Below are 22361 nucleotides of genomic sequence, written 5' to 3' on the forward strand. Positions count from 1 at the left end.
CAAGTTAATATTTGAGTTGGCAGGCAAGTAATTTTGCAACATGCCATATGTCACAATCTGCTACATCCTTGAGCACTCATAGAAGTCAGATCATTTGTACAATTGTACAATCCAGCATAATTAAAGAGTGTCATTTGTTACAAGGCAATCGTTTTTACAGGTGAATCTGTATAATACACAGAGATGCCATCCTACGCAGAACCTTCATAGGAAAATGTTGATACATAAAAACAATATATGTAGCTATGTTAACATAACATCTGGTATGTAGAAAGAATTTGCAGAAAGCATGCTTAAACATTTCTGTTGTATATATAAAAAAAAAACATAATTTAATTTAAGGAATGTTAGATAAATTGAAGCCATATTATCATGTTTCGTAACTGGCTATGTACACAAATCGGAGACTGGCTAAGTAAATGTATTGCCGTGCTGTCAGAGGTTAGTTTAAAATGTTCTCCCACTTGCATTCTTGAAACTTAGTTCACTTCTTGGTGGGGGTTTTAAAAGGTCCTTGTTTGTGCAGTTCTAAAATTCAAAGCCGCATAATACAAAGTTGTCTGTCTTATTTAGTCAGGTGTATAGTTTAGTAATAAGCAGTGCCAGCTGGTGTTCCATTCTTTGGGGGGGGCAGCAAACAAATCCCCCCCTGCATGCCCGTCCGCTCACCCACTCGCCAACCCCACTCCCCTGCCTGCCAGCTCCACACGTACCCCATCTAGGTCGCGGGTGGTTTCCCTGACTTCTCCTCCCGGCCAATCCAGTCGCTTTTCCTCCCAGCCAATCCAGTCTTAGGACCCACTTCCTGTCCTGATTGGCTGAGAGGAGAAGCAGGAAGACAATAGCGAATGTTGATTCGCTATGGTCACAAGTTGCGCCCCGAGCTTCCGGCTCTAATCATGTGCTCCACAAAAAAAATGTAGAACTCTATGTGTCTGGCGCTCCCGCATGAAGTCCTGTGTCCCTTATAGATGGGCTGCCACTGTTAAAAAGGTCTCCTTCATATTTCTGCAATATGATAATAGCTACAAAGTGTGTTGGCACTGGGGAATAATAGCTACATTGCTAGTGGGGGATATAATGAAAAGGACATTTCCAAGATGGCCTCTGTGTTTGTGGGCTGGCTGGTGATCCAAGGACTGTGGGATTTACTTAATATGTGGTACATTACAGCTTCCTAATATTTTTTACTTTCACCTGAACATTTTATTAAAGGTGATGGTGAATTTGGAGAGTAGACTTGTGCCCGACAGAAAATTTTGTTTTGTTTACTTTTTTTTCATTAGTAAACTACATAATTTCATTATTTTTATGTATATATGTTTATCATGTGAAAAGCGATAAACCCTTCTCCGTTCTTCCCTGCCAACATGACTGTTATGCTAATAAATTCATTTTTGCATTGTCTTTGGAGTGCAGCCATCCTACGTTTTTGTTTACCTTGAGTTCTGTGGCAGTGACAGGGCATGCACCCCTCACAGACTATTGGCTTGGATTACAGCCTGCCAGTTCACCTGTGAGCAGTGAGACTCTGCTTTCACATTGAATGAACAAGCTTGTGATATATTGCAACATCTATCTATTTCCATTGTTCAAGAACAACCTCTTTCTCTCTTCAGAATTCCCCATAGGTATTCAATTGGGTTCAGATCAGGAGACCTACTTGGCCACTGAATCACTTTCACTCTGTTCTTCTTCAGAAATGCAACAGTGGCCTTCGATGTGTGTTTTGGATCATTGTCATGCTTGAAAAGTGCACGACAACCAAGGGCACGGAGTGATAGTAGCAACTTCTTTTTCATTATATAGCAGTAAATCTGTGAATTCATGATACCATAAATGAAATGCAGCTTCCGACACCAGCAGCACCCATGCAGCCCCACAGAAGGACACTACCACCACCATGTTTCACTGTAGGGGCCATGCATGTTTCTTTGTACTACTCACCTTTGAAACGCCACACAGTTTTGAAGCCATCAGTTCCAAAAACGTTTATCTCAGTATCTCATCACTGCAGAGTACAGAGTCCCAGTAGTTTTCTTCTTTTTTAGCATGGGCGCTGGCTAATTCTAGACACTCGTGCATGCTATTCCTCTGCAGTGTATGCCATATTGTGTCATGAGAAACAATCACCCTGGTTTGGCTTTCTACTTCTTTAGCTAACTGCAGCAAACGTGCATGGTGATTTTCTTCAACCCTTCTTATCACAAGACATTCCTTTCGAGGTGTTAACTTCCGTGGACAGCCTGGACGTCTCTCTCTCATTTTTGTTCCATTTTTTTATAACTTTTGCTATAGTATTCTGACTGAGAAGTAAAGCTTTGCTGATCTTCTTGTAGCCTTCACCTTTCTTGTGTTCACAAATTATACTTTTTCTCAAACCTTTGCAACATTTCTCTTCCATGGGGTGCCATTGCTGACAGGGAGGGGTTTTTTTTTGTTAAAGGGGTTGTAAAGGCTTGTTTTTATTTTCTAAATAGGTTCCTTTAAGCTAGTGCATTGTTGGTTCACTTACCTTTTCCTTCTATTTCCCTTCTAAATGTCTTTGTTTTCTTTGTCTGAATTTCTCACTTCCTGTTCCTCCTCAGTAAGCTGTTCTGGCTGAATAATCTCCAGCCAGATGATGGTGGAAAACTTACTGAGGATGAACAGGAAGTGAGAAATTCAGACAAAGAAAAAAAACTTTTAAACCTTTACAACCCCTTTAAAAAGGAACTGCAGTCTGCTCACATAATTTGTAATAAAAAACATCTTTGCCATTCTGAAGCTTTCCTCCAACCCCTTTGCATATATTTTATTTATATATACTGTGATTCTGTACTTGCCAAATATGCTGCAGAAATCTCCCTCCACTAAGGCTGGCTGCAGCCATTTTAACTGTGGGCATCTGATGCGAGCCTGATGAAGAGGCACGCATGCCTCGAACGCGTGCACCGCCCCGTGATCTAACCCGGAAGTGACGCCTCGCTGTTTGCTCTCCATGGCTGCGTTCCACCACGCCGGTCTACGGCGTCCCTGCATTTCCCTGTCATACCAGCGCTGTATTGCCATCCGGGGATCCTCAGAGACGCTGTACCCTGCTCCAGTCCGTGGATCGCCCACTATACTGAGTGCCTGAGCATATGATAAACTAGCAAGATCTACACAGCGGAGTTTATGCACCCCGGAAGCCAGTCACGGATGACACCCTATTTTCCATTGCCTGTACCCCCTGCAGTCTTGTGAGTACATCCCTCATAAGAATTGATGTCTATTTTGTGTCTTTTTATTAAATTTTATACTACGCTTAGAGGGCGCCGCTTTTTTGTGCCTTTGTTTTGTTTCAGAAATTGCTTCTTCTTGGCAGCTGGCAGCCTTCTCAGCAAGAGTATACAGTGCATATACGCGCATTTATATATTTATGTTTCACCGCTTTATGAACTTCCTATGGACTGAACTTTTTCCTATCAATTATTCCCCTTTTTAAGATAGCTGTAACTGACTTTTTTCCCTTCCTGCCCCCCACATCCATTCCACAGCTATCTTACTATTTTTAATGTATGTTTTATCTTTTACATCTCATTTGGTGAGAGCTTGATTCCATTGTTTGTTTAACTGTGGGCATCTGAAGCTGCTGCCTGTTCACGTTCAAGTATTCATACCTTTTGAAATTTTCCACATGTTGTCATGTTACAACCAAAAACATAAATCTATTTTATTGTGATTTTATGTGATAGACCACCACAAAGTGGCACATAATTTTGAAGTGGAAGGAAAATGGCCTCGTACACACGACCGAGTTTCTCGGCAAAAACCAGCAAGAAATTTGCTGGGAGATACTTTTTTGCCGAGGAAACCGGTCGTGTTTACATTTTCGTTGAGGAAACTGTCGAAAAAATCGACGAGCCAAAAAGAGAGCAAGTTCTCTATTTCCTCGACGGGAATGGAGAAACTTTCCTTGTCGAGTTCCTCGACAGCCTAACAAGGAACTCAACGAGGAAAACGATGTGTTTCGCCCGTCGAGTTCCTCGGTTGTGTGTACGAGGCTTAAAACATAAATATGATTTGATGTAAACCATTCCATTGTAGCTCTGGCTGTATGTTTAGGGTTGTTGTCCTGCTTGAGGGTGAACCTCCACCCCAGTCTCAAGCCTTTTGCAGACTAACAAGTTTTCTTCTAAGATTGCCCTGTATTGGGCTCCATCCATCTTCCCATCAATTCTGACCAGCTTTACTGTCCCAGCTGAAGAAAAGCATCCCCACAACCTGATGCTGTCACCATCATGTTTTCGTGGAGGGAATGGCGTGTTCAGGGTGATGTGCAGTGTTAGGCCTCGTACACACGACCGAGAAACTCGACGGGCGAACCACATCGTTTTCCTCGTCGAGTTCCTTGTTAGGCTGTCGAGGAACTCGACAAGCCAATTTTCTCCATTTCCGTCAAGGAAATAGAGAACATGCTCTCTTTTTGGCTCGTCGAGTTTCTCGACAGTTTCCTCGACGAAATTGTACACACGACCGGTTTCCTCGGCAAAAAAATATCTCCCAGCAAGTTTCTTGCTGTTTTTTGCTGAGAAACTCGGTCGTGTGTACGAGGCCTAAGTTTTCCATCACACATAGCTTTTGCTTTTAGGTCACAGAGTTCAATTTTGGTCTCATCTGACCAGAGCACATGGAATTAGGAAGTTTTGCACATGTTTTCTGTGTCCCCCACATGGCTTCTCGCAAACTGCAAACAGGGCTTTTTTTCAACAATGACTTTCTTCTTGCCACTCTTCCATAAAGGCCAGATTTGTGGAGTGCACAACTAATAGTTTGGTTATGGATCTCTGCAGTTCCCCCAGAGTTACCATGGGCCTCTTGGCTTCTTCTCTGATTAATGCTCTCCCTGCCCAGCCTGTCAGTTTAGGTGGACGGCCATGTCTTGGTAGGTTTGCAGTTGTGCCATACTCTTTCCATTGTCGGATGATGGATTGAACAGTGCTTCATGAGATGTTCAACACTTGGGATATTTTTTTATAACCTAACTCTGCTTTAAACTTCTCAACAACTTTATCCCTGACCTGTCTGGTGTGTTATTTGGCCTTCATGATGCTGTTTGTGCACTAAGGTTCTCTAACAAATCTCCATGGGCTTCACAGAACAGCTGTATTTATACTGTGATTAAATTACACACAGGTGTACACTATTTACTAATTAGTTGACTTCTGAAGGCAATTTGTTCCACTAGACTTTAGTTAGGGGTATCAGAGTGAAGGGGGCTGAATACAAATGCACGCCACACTTTTCAGATATTTATGTGTAAAACATTTTGAAAACCATTTATCATTTTCCTTTTTCCACTTCACAATTATGTGCCACTTTGTGTTGGTCTATCACATAAAATCCCAATAAAATACATTTACGTTTTTGGTTGTAACATGACAAAATGTGGAAATTTTCAAGGGGTATGGATACTTCTTCAAAGCACTTTTTTTAATTTTTTTTTAAGGAACGCATAGCTGGAAATAACTGTTTTTTTACAACTGTCTAGGATCCAGATTTAGTTGCTAAATTCACTTGCTGTTATTGTAAGGTGAAGCACCTCTATGTGTGAACATTTTGAAGAGTTTTATTTCAGCAAAAGTCTCAGGTTAAAGAAACAGAATAATGCATGCACTAAAAAAATACATTATTGTGCAGAATAAAACAAACAGAATATGTGATAATATTTCAAGTGTTACATGCATCAAGGCCTTCATCTTTATATTATCAAGAGGTTCAAGTTAGAGTTCAGAAAATCCAATTAAAGCACTATCACTATTTCATATGTAAATATATGATCTGTGTGCTAGGTGTCCTTGTTTAACAAATTACAAGAACATTTTAGGGTAGGGGCGCATGGAAGCAACTTTTTAAAATTATAATTGTATCACAGTTATCACAGGCAATTAGTGACTTCCTTCCAGAGGTGTAATAAGTGATATTTGAGCCTTCATAGAAATATTGTATAAAGTTTATTAACTAAGACAGTGTAAGGGTGTTAAAGGGACCATATTCACATGTTAAGTCATATACACGTATATATATATATATATATATATATATATATATATATATATATATATATTCAGACAGTTTAAGCTTGGTATAAAATAAAAAAGTGCATATGTATAGGTTACCATCAGTGCCGGGACAAGCCCATCCAGCACCCCAAAGATGCAAAACTGCGCCCCCCCTTCCCTTGGGTTCGGGGTTAGAGTCCGAACACTCAAGTCTCTGCAATAAAACCTTGCGCCCAGGGCAACTCGCCCTCCTGCCCACCCCTTGTCCCAGCCCTGGTTACCACCAATGACAAGCAATCAGTTTATTATAATCAATACCTCACTGGCCAATGAGTAGGGTAAAAAAAGAAAGTAGTCAAGGTCAAGATTAAAGTGGTTATAAAGTTAAAAATGTTTTACTTTAAAGCAGAGGTTCGGCCGAATTCTTTTTTTTTAAAAGCCAGCAGCTACAAATACGGCAGCTGCTGACTTTTAAAAAATGGACACGTACCTGTCCAGGGCGCCCACGATGTCAGCAGCCGAGGCTGAGCAATCGCTCGGTCCTTGGCTGCTTCCGCCACCATCCTCGGTGAGGGAATCAGGAAGTGAAGCCTTGCGGCTTCACTGCCCGATTCCCTACTGCGCATGCGCGAGGATCGCGGCGCGCCGTCACTGGTCCCGCTCCCCTGGGAACAGTGTTTCCCAGAAGAAAGCGGGGGGGATGACGTGCCAGGCTGGATTCCCCGCGGGGATTCGAACCCGGAAGTGGTGCAAAATGTCTCAGACAGATATCTGCACCCCCACCCCCCTGAAAGGTGTCAAATGTGAACCTCCACTTTAAGGCGTTTACCTGCCCCCCACAGTCTCCATCTCTAAACACTTACCTATCTCCTATCATGATTTAGTGCTATCCCAGCTGCAGTGCCACTGCTCCCTCTTCCTAGTCTCACAGGAGAACAAGGCTCCTGCTGCTGTCAGTCAAATCCTGTGAGGAGGGAGCAGGGAGCATGGCCGACCTGCGCTGTGTGTGTCTGTGTGTGTCCTGCGCTGTGTGTGTCCATGTATGTATAATGGAGATAATAACAGATCACCATTCATCCAGCAGATGGAATCGGTTGACAGTCAGATGGAAATGGATAGGCAGTTTTTTTCCATCGCATGGAAAACAGTGGGCTGTGTCCATGTCCACTCAGCAAAGAGGAGGAGACCTGTGACCTGTCATCTGCCGGCTGAGCGGGTATCAGCGGAGAGATCACCTGCTGTGCAGACAGATCCGCTTGACGGATTCTGCTCCATCTAATAGGGGCCTACATTTTTTTTATCTTAATAAAAGAAAATTACCATTAATATCACTTTAAGTTTCATAGGAAAGTTTGCGTTTTGTTGTGATGCACAGGATGGAATTAATCCAGCCTATACTGAGATAATGCTGTTTTTAGACACACAAAGACGAGGCACTGCTCCAAACCTTGGAAATCTGCAAACCGAAGGCAGAAAACCGATGTCATTTGTAGTAAGTTGTTATTAAGCCAGAAGAAGCACAGTGGGAGTTCACACACTGTCCCTGGCTGACACATTTCACTTCCATAGGCTTATCTCTATGACTAAGCTGTAAGGGTGAAACGCATCACTGATGGGCAGTATGTGTATGTGGTTAAATATGGGGGTATTTTTCAAATAATTTCTATTGTCTTAGTTGTAGAGCAAAGCCTGCAAGAGTGAAACTTATCAGAGAGGGTCAGTCTGTGGGTGAGAACTCTCCGTGTGCTTGTGCTGGCTCAATGAAAACTTACGAGTGACGTCATTTGTGTGCTGCTTGTTTGTTTCAGACCTTATTTCCCTTACATATCTGCAATGTTATAGTCTTCCTATTTATGTGTATTTTAGCCTGGCTTAGTTCACTGCTTTGTATCTACATAGCTATGGGATTTTTATATGCACATTTTTTTTATATTTTATGGCGCACAGCAGTCATAATAGTCCCATTTATTGAGAAATTGGTTCTGATTGAGATTAGGTATTAACAAGGATTGTTTTATTTGGTTTTTTTAATGTTTTTTTTTTAATACATTCATATGTTTCCCAAATGAAAGTAATAATATCTGCACTATTTGGATTTTATTTATCAAAAATGATATTTCAGGTAGATGTAGGCTTCAGTATTTACCTTTAGTGATATTTAATGCCCTCAGGAATTTTAGCTGTGCTTGTCAGGCAGACATGTTATTCTTCTTCCATACCTGCAGTTACATGATTAATGTGATTTCTTATACTGTTTGCTAGTAGCAAATCAGATGTTGACAGAAAACTGCTATAGAGGAAAAGAGCAGGAGTAAAATATTATATTGCGTTGCGTTACTTCACACAAAATGAAGGTATTATAGTGGATGACAGATTTTTCTCCATGAGATAACAAAGCGACAGTTGGAGAGGGGGATCCCTGAAGCTAATACTAATACTGTATTGCTATGCCCATATGAAAAGTGAATAAACTATTCCTTCCTTCCACCTTCTCTCCCTCCCTTCCTCCCTCTTTCTCATTTTCTTTCTTTTTTCCTTTTTCTTTGTTCCTTTTTTTCTTTTTTCTTTCTTTCTTTCTTTCTTTCTTTCTTTCTTTCTTTCTTTCTTTCTTTCTTTCTTTCTTTCGTTCGTTCCCCTTTTCTTTTTTTAATTTCTTTCTTTAATTTCTTTCTTTCCCCTTTTCTTTCTTTAATTTCTCTCTTTAATTTCTTTCTTTTCTCCTCCTTCCTTGCTTTACCCCTTTCTTTCTTTCCCTTCTTCATTCCTTCCCCCCTTCCTTTCTTTCCTTCTTCCTTAATTTACCCTTCCTTCTTTTCCTTCTTCCTTCCTTTCCCCCTTCCTTCCCTTACTCCTTCCTTCCTTTATTTCCTTCTTCCTTCCTTTCCCCTTCCTTCCCCCATCTTTCCTTTCCTCCTTCCTTTTATGTCCTCCTTCCTTCCTTTCCCCCTTCCTTTAATTCTTCCTTTCCCCCATCCTTCCCTTCATCTTTCCTTCCTTCCCCCTTCCTTCCTTTCCTTCTTACTGCCTTTCCCCCTTCATTTCCTTCTTCCTTGCTTTCCCCCTTCCTTCCTTCCTTCCTTCCTTCCTTCCTTCCTTCCTTCCTTCCTTCCTTCCTTCCTTCCTTCCTTCCTTCCTTTCCTTCTTCCATCCTTTCCCCCTTACTTCCATTCCTTCTTCCTTCGTTTCCCCCTTCCTTCCGTTCCTTCTTCCTTCCTTCCCCCTTCCTTCCTTTCCTTCTTCCTGCCTTTCCCCCTTCATTTCCTTCTTCCTTGCTTTCCCCTTCCTTCCTTTCCTTCTTCCATCCTTTCCCCCTTACTTCCATTCCTTCTTCCTTCGTTTCCCCCTTCCTTCCGTTCCTTCTTCCTTCCTTCCCTCTTCCTTCCTTTCCTTCTTCCTTGCTTTCCCCCTTCATTTCCTTCTTCCTTGCTTTCCCCCTTCCTTCCTTTCCTTCTTCCATCCTTTCCCCCTTACTTCCTTTCCTTCTTCCTTCCTTTCCCCCTTCCTTCCGTTCCTTCTTCCTTTCTTTCTTTCCCCCTTCCTTCCATTCCCCCTTCCTTCCTTTCCTTCTTCCTTACTTCTCTCCTTCATTCCTTTCTCCCACCCTCACTCCCCCCTTCCTTCCATTCCAGTCCTCCTTTTCTTTTCATTATCAACACGATTTTTGCAAAACTGACATCCTTTTTGCTTTTCATTGCAGGGACATTTGTCGTTCAAGTCACAGCGAATGATGCGGATGATCCGACCTATGGAAACAGCGCAAAAGTCGTCTACAGTATTCTGCAGGGACAGCCATACTTCTCCGTTGAATCGGAGACAGGTCAGAAGACCTTAGCTGTGTCTTTGTTTCTGTAATTGAAGATGACATGTTAAGTCAAGCTAGGACATACTAGACAAAACTTGAAAGAGATTACATTTTCCACCCTGCACAAACTGACAAACTCAATTGAGCAAGACATCTGTAAGCATGACACCAATGGTATTAGAAACTAAAAATCAAAGCTGAAATATAATTAGGACTGTACACAAAATAGTTTCTCTTGGAACAAGAACCAGGCTTGAGATTTCTTCAGAATAACTCAGGCAAGCTAGGCTCCCTTGACGTATCTGCCCACGTTATAGGTTATATCTTAACTTGTCACTACCAAAAATGTTTTCATTGTGGGTTTTGGTATCTTGTTTAATATAAATGTGCACGCATTTTTAAAGCTGTATTACAGGTAGATGAATACACCTTTTAAAATAAATATTTGGGAACTATTTTGCCTGCCAAAGGATTTTTAACTTTTTTCAGCAAGACTTATGATCTAAGCACTGTTGCCAGACAGCACAGTCAGGTCCTCCTGCACCTTTATGCATACTACATTGATGCTGAATGACACAGCCTGGTCTTCCCCAGCCGACCATTAAAAATACATTGTTGGTCTCCAGTCAGTGACTTTGTCTAGGCTTGGTTGGTCCTCTGACCTCGTTGCATGTCCCTTGATGGGGTTGGTGTTTGAACATCTTCCTGATATGCTAAGGGTCTAAGGCCCCGTACACACGACCGAGTTTCTTGGCAGAATTCAGCCAGAAACTCGATCGGAGCTGGATTCTGCCGAGAAACTCGGTCGTGTGTACACTTTTCACCGAGGAAGCCAACGAGGAACTCGTCGGGCCAAATAGAGAACATGTTCTCTATTTCCTCGTTCAATGAGGAAAGTTGGCCCGCCGAAATCCTCGGCGGCTTCAACACAGAACTCAACGAGGAACTCGATGTGTTTGGCACGTCGAGTTCCTCGGACGTGTGTACGGGGCCTGACAATTTATTTTATCTGGGAATGCTGTACATGTTATCAGTTGGTGAGGTGATGGTCTTAGTATGCTCCAGTGGTCTCACTTTGGGAATTGAGCATGGTTCCAGGAGTGTATTTCTCCTTCTGGTGGGTCTTGGGCTGAGGGATATGCATGGATAGCCACATGCCACTTGGATTGAAATATAGATTCTGGTGTACTTCTCCTGATGATGCGTCTTGGACCGCAAAATGCCTAGAGCTCATCGGTGACCCTCTTCTCCTCCCACTTTGTATAGAATGAATATATTTTTAACACTATACATGGTCCATTGTTGGACAGAGCAGTTGGTTAGCTTGACTTACAGTTGTAATAAGTTGGTAGAGGGCTGAATTATTCATTTTGGGTACACCTATATTAATGATTCTGAATCTTTTCCCCTCCCTTTTTAATGTCATTTTTATACAATCTTTTTATATTATATAAAAATAAAATGATGTATGCTGCTATGTGATTTTCATTATTTGATACCTAGTGCCTTAAGAGCCCTTTCACACTGAAAACGCCTATAGCGGAGCGTTAAAATAGTGGTAAAACACCGTGATTTTACTGAGTTTTACCGCGTTTTTACAGAGTTTTCAATTCCTTATAATGGAGAGGGCTCCATTATAATGAATTGAAAACGCTGTAAAAACGCGGTAAAACGCAGTAAAATCATGGTAAAATAGCGGTGTTTTTGGAGCATTTTTTTCAGCCCTCAAAAGCTGCTCCAAAGATGCTGCTTGCAGGACTTTTCTCAACGCTCCTCCAGCGCAACGCCTCAGTGTAAAAGGGTCCATTGAGATGCATGGGGAGCGTTTTATGAGCGTTTTAATAGCGCTATTTTTACCGCAAAAACGCCGCAAAAACGCACCAGTGTGAAAGGGCTCTAAAAGTTCAAGTGCTTTAGTATTTTTGGAAAAAATAACTAATAATAGGGTCTGTCACCTTTTTTACCACCTGTGTTCTGAATGTATAGGCTAGATTAATCTGCTGCTGTCAGGAAGAAGCATTTCCTCAATTTTCTCTCTGCGCACTGCGCAGTCGTGCGATGTGGTTTCCAAACAAAATTGGCGTCCTTTTTTTCCCACAATAAGAGCTTTCTTTTGGTGGTATTTGATCACCTCTGCGGTTTTTATTTTTTTTGCGCTATAAACAAAAATAGAGCGACAATTTTGAAAAAAAAAATATTTTTTTACTTTTTGCTATAACAAATACCCCCCAAAAATATATGATTTCATTTATTTTTTTTCAGTTTAGGCCGATACATATTCTTCTACATATTTTTGGTAAAAAAAATCACAATCAGCGATTGGTTTGAGCAAAATTTATAGCGTTTACAAAATAGGGGATCGTTTTATGGCATTTTTATTAATATTTTTTTTTACTACTAATGGCGGCGATCAGCGATTTTTTTCATGACTGCGACATTATGTCGGACACATCGGACAATTTTGACACATTTTTGGGACCATTGTCATTTTCACAGCAAAAAATGCTATAAAAATGCATTGTTTACTGTGAAAATGACAATTGCAGTTTAGGAGTTAACCACTAGGGGGCGCTGTAGGGGTTATGTGTGACCTCATATGTGTTTCTAACTGTAGGGGGGCGGGGCTGGATGTGTGACATCATTGATCGTGTTTCCCTATATCAGGGAATACACGATCAATAAAGCTGCCACTGTGAAGAACGGGGAAGGTGTGTTTACACACACCTCTCCCCGTTCTTCAGCTCCGGGGACCGTTCGCGGGACTCCATCGGCGATCGGGCCGCGGGTTACGGATCTTCGGACTGGGTCGCGGGCGCGCGCCCAAGACCCACTGCTGGGCACTTAAAGAGGACGTACAGGTACGTGCTTGTGCCCAGCCGTGCCATTCTGCCGACATAAATGTGCAGGAGGCGGTCCTTAAGTGGTTAAAGTGGATGTAAACCAGATTCATGAAATTTGAGCTGGGCACATATATCTGCACTATTTTTTATCTATTTTCAATGAGCTAAGTCTTGTAGCGCTCTTCTGAACGGTTCCTCTGTTATCAGCCTGAGAACTCCTGACATATTTTTTGACTTTTTAGACAAAAGCAGCCTGGATCTTTTGTCAAAGGAGGTTGCTAAAATAGAGTAGCAGAGAGAAGCTCCTATTACAAAACAGCTCTGAGAGTTGCTGCCTACGAGGGGAGGGGGGTGTGTGCCTTTCCTCCAATCAGCAATGTTAACTATCTTTACTGTATGCCCAGACATCACACTATGTGTTAACCAGGAAGAGAAAATCTCCTAACAGGATCTGAACTTTCTAAACAGTATATGAATACACAGCAGATATACATATAAAACCTATGTAGGGAGATTAGGTTAATCTCTGTGTATCATCTGAGGCTGTTAACTTCCCCTCACTTTCCAGTGAATAGAGAATTTCCCCCACTCTTCCATAAAGGCCAGATTTGTGGAGAGCACGACTAATGCCGCGTACACACCATCACTTTATGTGATGAAAAAAAATGACGTTTTTAGAAACGTCACTTTAATTGACTGTGTGTGGGGGCAAACGTAGTTTTATGTCTTGTAAAAAACGACCAAAAAAAATTGAAGCATGCTTCAATTTTATGTGTCGTTTTTCAAAAGTGCACTTTTTACTTCACAGAAATTGACCGTGTGTAGCAAAAAACGTTGTTTTCTAAGACGTTTTTTCATCCACGCATGCCCAGAAGCTACTTATGATGCAAGCTTCAATGGTAAAACGTGGTGGAACGTAACCTCACTTTGCAAGATCATTGTGAGAAAACGATGGTGTGTAGGCAACTTCGTCTTTGAAAATTGAAGTTTCAAAAACGTCATTTTTTACTTCACAGAAAGTGTAGTTTTTTTTCATCACATAAAGTGATGGTGTGTACGCGGCATAATAGTTGTCCTGTGGACAGATTCTCCCACCTGAGCTGTGGATCTCTGCAGCTCCTCCAGAGTTACAATGGGCCTCCTGGCTCCTTCTTTGATTAATGCTCTCCTTGCCCGGCCTGTCAGTTTAGTTGGACGGCCATGTCTAGGTAGGTTTGCAGTTGTTCAAAACTCTTTCCATTTCTGAATTGAGCTCTGTGAGATGTTCAAAGCTTATTTTTTTATATGCTAACCCTGCTTTAAACTTCTTCACAACTTTATCCCTGACCTGTCTGGTGTGTTCCTTGGCCTTCATGATGCCGTTTGTTCACTAAGGTTCTCTTACAAACCTCTGAGGGCTTCACAGTACAGCTGTATTTATACTGAGATTAAATTACACACAGGTGGACTCTATTTACAAATTAGGTGGCTTCTGGAGGCAATTTGTTCCACTAGATTTTAGTTAGGGGTAACAGAGTAAAGGGGGCTAAATACAAATGTACGCCACACTTTTCACATACCGTATTTATTTGTAAAACATTTTGAAAACCATTTTTCATTTTCCTTCCACTTCACAATTATGTCCCACTTTGTGTTGGTCTATCACATAAAACCCCAATAAAACAAATTTCAATTTTTGGTTGTAACATAACAAAATTCAAGGGGAATGAATACTTTTTCAAGGTACCGTATGGTGCCTTGAAAAAGTATTCATTCAAAGTGAATGGGCTCAAATCACACCGCACTGATTCAGATGTGATTTGCACAAGAATCGGCCCTTAACCACTTCCCGACGGCCGTACGACTATATACGGCCGCAGGGTGGTTCTACTTCTCTGGGGCGCCGTGTTTTCACGTCCGCCCCTTTCCGCGTTCCCCGCGAGCGCTCCCGAGCGCGCAGCTGGGAACTTCTGTGCTGGCCGTGTCCCTTGGACACAGCCAATCACAGATCGCCGTGAACGCCAATCGGAGTGGCTGTTTGCTAGGCGATCTGTGCGGCCAATGAGAGATGATCTCATATGTTTACATATGAGATCATTTCTCATTGCCGGCTCTCACAGACAGCGGTGCTGTCAGGGAGAGAGGAGACCGATCTGTGTCTCTTGTACATAGAGACACAGATCGGTCACCTCCCCCAGTCACCCCCCTTCCCCCACAGTTAGAACACTATATAAGGAATACATTTAACCCCTTCCTCACCCCCTAGTGTTAACCCCTTCCCTGTCAGTCACATTTATACAGTAATTAGTGCATATTTATAGCACTGATCACAGTATAAATGTGAATGGTGCCAAAAATGTGTCAAAAGTGTCCGATGTGTCCGCCATAATGTCGCAATAAAAATCACAGATCACCGCCATTACTAGTAAAAAAAAAAAAAATAATAATAATAATTCTGTCCCTTATTTTGTAGGCGCTATAAATATGCGCAAACCAGTCGCTTATTGCGATTTTTTTTTTTTTTTTTTTACTAAAAATATGAAGAATACGTATCGGCCTAGACTGAGGATAAAATTTGTTTTAAAAAAAAAATTGAGCTATTTATTATAGCAACAAGTAAAAAATGTTTTTTTTTTCAAAATTGTCACTCTATTTTTGTTTATAGCGCAAAAAATAAAAACCGCAGAGGTGATCAAATACCACCAAAATAAAGCTCTATTTGTGGGGAAAAAAGGACGTCAATTTTGTTTGGGAGCCACGTCGCACGACCGCGCAATTGTCAGTTAAAGCGGCGCAGTGCCGAATCGCAAAAAGTCCTCTGGGCAGGAAGGGGGTTTAAGTGCCCAGTAAGGAAGTGGTTAAAGAGTGTAAATTCCCGCCCAGGGAAACAGACAACAATAATAACATGACAGTAGTGACTCTGTGGTCAAATTTAATACAATGTTTTGCCTTTAGTTACTTGTTAATACAAGCAGGTGGTCAGAGTTTATATTCTGCTATGGTTCGCAATGCATAGACCTTTCAATGGTGAATATGAGATACGCTACATGTACGAGTAAAATTCACACCCAGCCCCTGTCACCACCCCTGGTTGGCTCGTCTCCAATCTACTTCCATAAGGAAAGGAAAAAAAAATAGTCTCATTGACAGCTGTCCAGAAATTGAAGTAAAAGGTCCGGCCTTGCTAGCTGAAATGTATTGACTGTCCATAAAAAAGGGTCAATTAATATAATACGAAGTCTATGAAAAAATTTAAATGTCCATAAAAAGGATTGATTTTTTTTCCTGCATTATAACATAAGCCAACCGCAGTGTTCATAACACCGTCTTACTCTAATGCAAGCTTGAAAATGTGTATTTTAGTGGCCTTCCAAATACTCTCTGTATGTTATGCTTCATTCAAGGCCCATTGCCCAACACATAGACAAGGCAAAACACCTTGTTCAATAACATGTCCGTTCACATCGGCACGCCATGCTTTTTTTTTTCTTTTTTTTTAAGCAGCATGGCGCAATGCAATCTACAATGGTACTGTCTGTGCTGCTCCCAGTAAAAAATAATTATTTGACATTTTAGTAAAAGTCTGAAATAAAAAACAGTTACAGTCTAATGTGCTGTTTAGAGCACATTGGCATCACTGCCTTCACATTGCCCACCAGTGGGCACTGGATAGTGCAGGCTGTTGCAGTGACAAGCCCTCAATGATTTGATGCCTGTATGGCCAAAAATATTGCTCCGGCCATCCCTAAAGTGAAAGCGCTTTATAACCCCAAAACATTTATACTGTATATTGTAGCTTACAAATTCTTAAAGTAGTTTTAAATTCTGGAGGTATTTCACCTTATTGCATTCTCTGCATTTGGGTAAAAAAAATTCCTTACTACCATGGTCCCACCCAGCCCCATCCCAAAATACTTACCTAGCTTAAAGGGGTTGTAAAGGTAAAAAAAAAAAATCCCTAAATAGCTTCCTTCACCTTAGTGCTGTCCTCTTTCACTTACCTCATCCTTCGATTTTGCTTTTAAATGTCCTTATTTCTTCTGAGAAATCCTCACTTCCTGTTCTTCTGTCTGTAACTCCACACAGTAATGCAAGGCTTTCTCCCTGGTGTGGAGAAAGCCTCTTGAGGGGGGAGGGGGAGAGCAGGAGGGTCAGGACTCTCTCTACTTTGCAGATAGAGAAAGGAGCTGTGTGTTAGTGGGCGTCCTGACACGGCTATAAATATAAAAAATTTCCTCAGTTAGGCCGATATGTATTCTTCTACATATTATTGGTAAAAAAATCACAATACGCGTAAATTGATTGGTTATAGCGTCTACAAAATAGGGGATAGAGTTATGGCATTTTTATTAGAATTTCGTTTTTATTAGTAATGGCGGCGATCTGTGATTTTTATTGTGACTGTGATATTGCGGCAGACACATCGGACACTTTTGACACTATTTTGCAACCATTGTCATTAATACAGCGATCAGTGCTATAAAAATGCACTGATTACTGTATAAATGACACTGGCAGGGAAGGGGTTAACCACTAGGGGGCAATCAAGAGGTTAAGTGTGTCCTAGGGAGTGATTCTAACTGTGGGGGGATGGGCTACCAGTGACATGACAGAGATCATTACTCCCGATGACAGGGAGCATTAGATCCCTGTCATCTCATTAGGCAGAACAGGGAAATCCCTAGGGCTAGATTCAGCAAGAATTTACGCCGGCGTATCTATTGATACGCCGCGTAAATTCAAAGCTGTGCCGGCGTATCTTCTTTCTGTATTCAGAAAGCAAGATACGCCGAAATTAGGCTAAGATCCGACTGGCGTAAGTCTCTTACGCCGTCGTATCTTAGTTGCATATTTACGCTGGCCGCTAGGTGGCGCTGCCGTCGATTTCAGCGTAGAATATGCAAATGAGCTGGATACGCCGATTCAGAAACGTACGTGCGCCCGGCTGATTTTTTTACGTAGTTTGCATAAGGCTTTTTCCGGTGTAACGTTACTCCTGCTATATGAGGCATAGCCAATGTTAAGTATGGACGTCGTTCCCGCGTCAAATTTTGAAAATTTTACGTCGTTTGCGTAAGTCGTTCGCGAATAGGGTTTTGCGTAAATTACGTTCACTTCGAAAGCATTGACTATTTGCGACGTGATTAGGAGCATGCGCACTGGGATACGTTCACGGCCGGCGCATGCGCCGTTCGTGAGAAACGTCATTTACGTGGGGTCATGTTTTATTTACATAAAACACGCCCACCTCTTGACAATTTGAATTCGGCGCGCTTACGCCGAGAGATTTACGCTACGCCGCCGCAACTTACGGAGCAAGTGATTTGTGAATAATGCACTTGCCTCTCTAAATTGTGGCGGCGTAGCGTAAATAACATACGCTACGCCCGCACAATCTTACGTCGCCGTACCTGAATCTAACCCCTTGTTTACATAGGCATCTTCTCGTTCTCCCTCTCTGTGACACAATTGTGGGCCACCGGCAGACATTGAGTGCCGCAAATTAAAGGGGATGTACCTGTACGCCCATTTGCCCACTGCTGCTATTGTGCCAATACATTTTTATTTTGGGGTTTAATGCTGCTTTAAGTACACAACATCACAAAATGTTACTTATCCTGCTGAAAATAAGACAGTATGGTTACTATAAAACGGTTAAAGTGGTGTGTCTGTAAATTCTCTAATTTGTCTCTAACCTTTTAAATGGATGTCTATAGACTAAATATATATTTTCAGTTAGTAACCTGGATAGGCGGTTATAGTTGAGGCACAAGAATGAGCGAGGTGTTATTAGAGGCTGGTGCTTCTTTCATGTACCTTTACTGTTATTCCAAGGGGAGAACCATAGGTTAAAATGTTAGCCTCATTGTTCTCATCGTTCCTGTCGTTATTGCTTTGCTCTGTTTTCAGGTCCCTATTGTTCTTACAGTGCTACTGTTGATTGCTATATGGCAAACTTTTATTTTATATTTACTGTATTGATGGCTGCACAGTATGTGCAGTTTTTATTATCACAGGTTAATTCTCTGATGTGCTGTTTTGTATGTCGGATGGAGCCTAAAATAAAAATATACATTTTCTAGACTATGTAAAGCAATATGTTCACTAATAGCAAACAATGTAAGCACAGCTGTCCAAAACCAGGGCGCCTACGTAGCGCTGTGTAATTTTTTACCTTTCAGAAATGCAAAACATCGAATTTTCTGGAGCATAAGGAAATATAGCAGGGTGGTGGGCGAGCACAGGGAAGGCCTGCTATAATCTGAGCCTTTAATTTGACCTATTATAAGCAAAGTACAGGTTCATGGAAACAGTTCTGTGCAGTATATTATAGCCTGCAATTGGAAGCACTCTCTAAATAAACCTGCATTTTGTTAAAGGCTGGAGAAAGAAAAAGCGGAGCCTACTAATTGCATCCCTAATTTAACTTCAGAAGTGCAACATAATATTAAATGTACACTCTGAGAAAAGGATCAGCGGCAGTTTTGTAGCATGGTTTGGTGTTGCAAAAAATATAGGATTTTTCGACAAGGCATACATCCAGGGTTGCTGATAAGGCAGTACAGTTGGCCCTTCTGTACAGGGACCTGACAAGTAGACATGTGCATTTGTTTTTGTCCAAATGCATTTTCGTCCGAATTTCGGGTATTTTTATTATCGTTTAAGGCTGCATTCACACCTGAGCGTTTTGTCGCCTGAAGCGCGACGCCCCAAAACGCTAGAGGGGAAAAAATACATTATTCTCTATGGAGATGGTTCACATCTCCACTACAAAACGCCTGACGCTGAACGCCTGAAGCCCAAACAAGTTCTGGACCCTTTTTTGTCGCTCGAATTTGGGCGTTTGGGCGTTTTACATTGGTGACCCTAGACCTTTAAAAAATCGCGGTAAAAAACGCTGCGTTTTGTCGCCGCAAATCACGGTAAAAAAAGGCCGCAAAACGCTACGCTCAGGTGTGAATGCAGCCTTAACAAACAAAAAAAAACACGCAGAATCCAAAATCCGAAAGATCCGACATAAAAAAATGCTCTATTTTTGTTTTCGTTGCTACAACAGTTCGATATAGATAGGAGATTCGACATGACGCTGACAATAGCGATCTGTGTCTATCGAACCTGCGGTCAAATGTGCCTAACCTTAACTCTATTAGTCCAAGATTATTCTACATAGAGAGGAAAGATTCAACATTATAGAGACAGTGTAGGGGTAGACCATTCGACATGAACAATGAAGATTCGACGAAGCAGCGAAAAACGTACAAACGTCGAATCTGTTATTGAAGGCTTATGGTGTCTGTCGAAAATTCTACGATTATTCGACAAGCAGCTAAACTGTACGAAGCCACGATCGTACATTTCTGGTCATCTGCTCGGCCCATAGGCTATAGTAGAATTTGAATGTTGGTTGACTAGTAATAATAATTAATAAATATAATTATTACTAGTGTCATACAACATTAGAATTCTTCTATAGCTTGTAGGAGAAACATTCGACCGAAAATGTACGATTGCGGCATCGTACAGTTTAGCTGCTTCATCGAATCTTCTTAGAACATTCGACAGACACCATAAGCCTTCAATTGACAGATTCAACCATAATTCGGATTTTCAGACAAATTCCTTTTTTTTTTTTACGAAACAAAATAAATAAAAATGAATTTCGGGAGTAACAAAATAAAATGTATTTTCGGACGAAAACGAAATTCCGAAACAAAATATTTCAGTCTGCACATGTCTACTGACAAGCAGGAGGAGGTTGCAGCGGGGACAATCCCTAGAGCAAATCTCCCTGTGGCTCAACCTTCACTACAGTCAGCTTCTCCTCTGCTCCCTTCTGTCAATTTTTTACTGCTGCAGAGAGAGATGTAGATGAGAGATGTATTTGCCCCTCCCCCCACCACCATACCGCTGTGATCACTTCATGTTCCTGCGGCTCTGATCCCACTGTGTGCCATTGGCTGAGAGCTCTGATCGAGAGCTGGTCAGCTTCTGGTTTCCTAGCATGTTCGTCTGACAGGCTTTTGTCGGACCGGCTGACTTACACACAACATTTGACCCGTGTGTACTAGGCATATAGTAAACATGCCAGGGACCCGAAGGCCAGCAAAAAACGTCCAGAGGACAGCACTGGATCTCTGGACATGTAAGTGTCCTTTTATCAGCAGTTAGGCTGCTTTCACACTGCTCAAAAAATAGTGCCTGCAATGCGCCCGGAAAGAGCGGCTCCTTTCCTTTCCTCAGGCTTTCACACTGGAGCGTTGCGCTGGCGGGATGCAAAAAAAGTCCTGCCAGCTGCATCTTTTAGGCGCGGTAGGAGCAGTAAAAAAAAAACGCTCATATAGCGCTCATGCCCATTGAAAACAATGGGATTGCGCCTCCAACGTGCCCTCAAAACGCTGCAAAGAGGTGTTTTTGCAGGCGGTTTTAACTGTTTTCCGACCGCTAGCGGGGGTTAAAGCCGCAACGCTAGTGGCCGAAAATCGCGGCAAACAAAACGGTTAAAATGCCGCTAAAACTAGCAGCGTTTTACCGCCAGCGCACCCAGCGCTTTAGTATGAAAGTAGCCTTATAGTATTTGTAACTGCTGACTGTTATGTTTTTCTCTTTAGGGTGAAGATCCTCTTTAAAGACTAATGGCCAGATTCAAGTAGGGCGCTGCATCTTTAAGGCGGCGTAGCGTATCGTATTTACGCTACGCCGCCTTAAGTCAGAGAGGCAAGTACTGTATTCACAAAGTAGTTGCCTCCTAACTTACGACGGCGTAGCGTAAATGTGGCCGGCGTAAGCGCGCCTAATTCAAATGAGGATGGGGGGGGCGTGTTTTATGTAAATTACTCGTGACCCAACGTGATTGACGTTTTTTACGAACGGCGCATGCGCCGTCCGCGTACATATCCCAGTGTGCATTGCTCCAAAGTACGCCGCAAGGACGTATTGGTTTCGATGTGAACGTAAATTACGTCCAGCCCTATTTACGGACGACTTACGAAAACAACGTAAAATTTTCACATTTCGACGCTGGAACGACGGCCATACTTAACATTGACTAGGCCAGCTATTTGATGGAATAACTTTACGTCAGAAAACACCTTACGTAAACGGCGTATCTTTACTGTGACGGGCTCACGTACGTTCGTGAATCGGCGTATCTAGGGATTTACATATTCTACGCCGAACTCAACGGAAGCGCCACTTAGCGGCCAGCCTAAATATTGCACCCTAAGATACAACGGCGCAGGCTGTCGTATCTTAGCTAGGTTTAAGTGTATCTCAGTTTGATAATACACTTAAACTTACGACGGCGTAGATTCAGAGTTACGTCGGCGTATCTACTGATACGCCGGCGTAAATCTTTCTGAATCCAGCTATAAATATTCAGGTTCTTTCATAAGCCCAGCCATGACCGGTTCTCTTTGACTTCCTTCAAATACCATTTCTTACTATTGTATGACCGGGTCATTTCTGCTAGTAATGATAAACGATGAAATGCTGAATTTTTTCGATAACAAGTGCTAAACTAATTAATGATTCTATACCTTAAGGAATGATAAGGGCTGATAAAGTTGGTAAAGCAACAGGCTTTCTACATCTTAGATAAAAAGTAATAAACTTAAGATAAGGGCTGCTTAACTATTAAATGAGTGGGTGTAAATGAATGAATGAATGAAAAATTTATATAGCGCGGCACATGCGAACTGAATCGCTTCTGGGCGCTAG

At 41.9% G+C, this 22361-nt stretch overlaps 1 protein-coding gene across 2 annotated transcripts in view; it reads left to right on the plus strand.

The window, feature by feature from the left end:
* The window catches only part of LOC120940617 (cadherin-6-like), a 516101-nt gene that overhangs the window by 345305 nt on the left and 148435 nt on the right, over window positions 1-22361 (plus strand). For both annotated transcript variants that reach the window (XM_040353572.1, XM_040353571.1), the window contains one exon: window positions 9721-9840. In XM_040353572.1, coding sequence (XP_040209506.1) covers window positions 9721-9840 — 120 coding nt within the window. The remainder of the gene's footprint in view (window positions 1-9720; window positions 9841-22361) is intronic.

Source organism: Rana temporaria, chromosome 5 (genome assembly GCF_905171775.1).
Source record: "Rana temporaria chromosome 5, aRanTem1.1, whole genome shotgun sequence".
Lineage (NCBI taxonomy): Eukaryota > Metazoa > Chordata > Amphibia > Anura > Ranidae > Rana > Rana temporaria.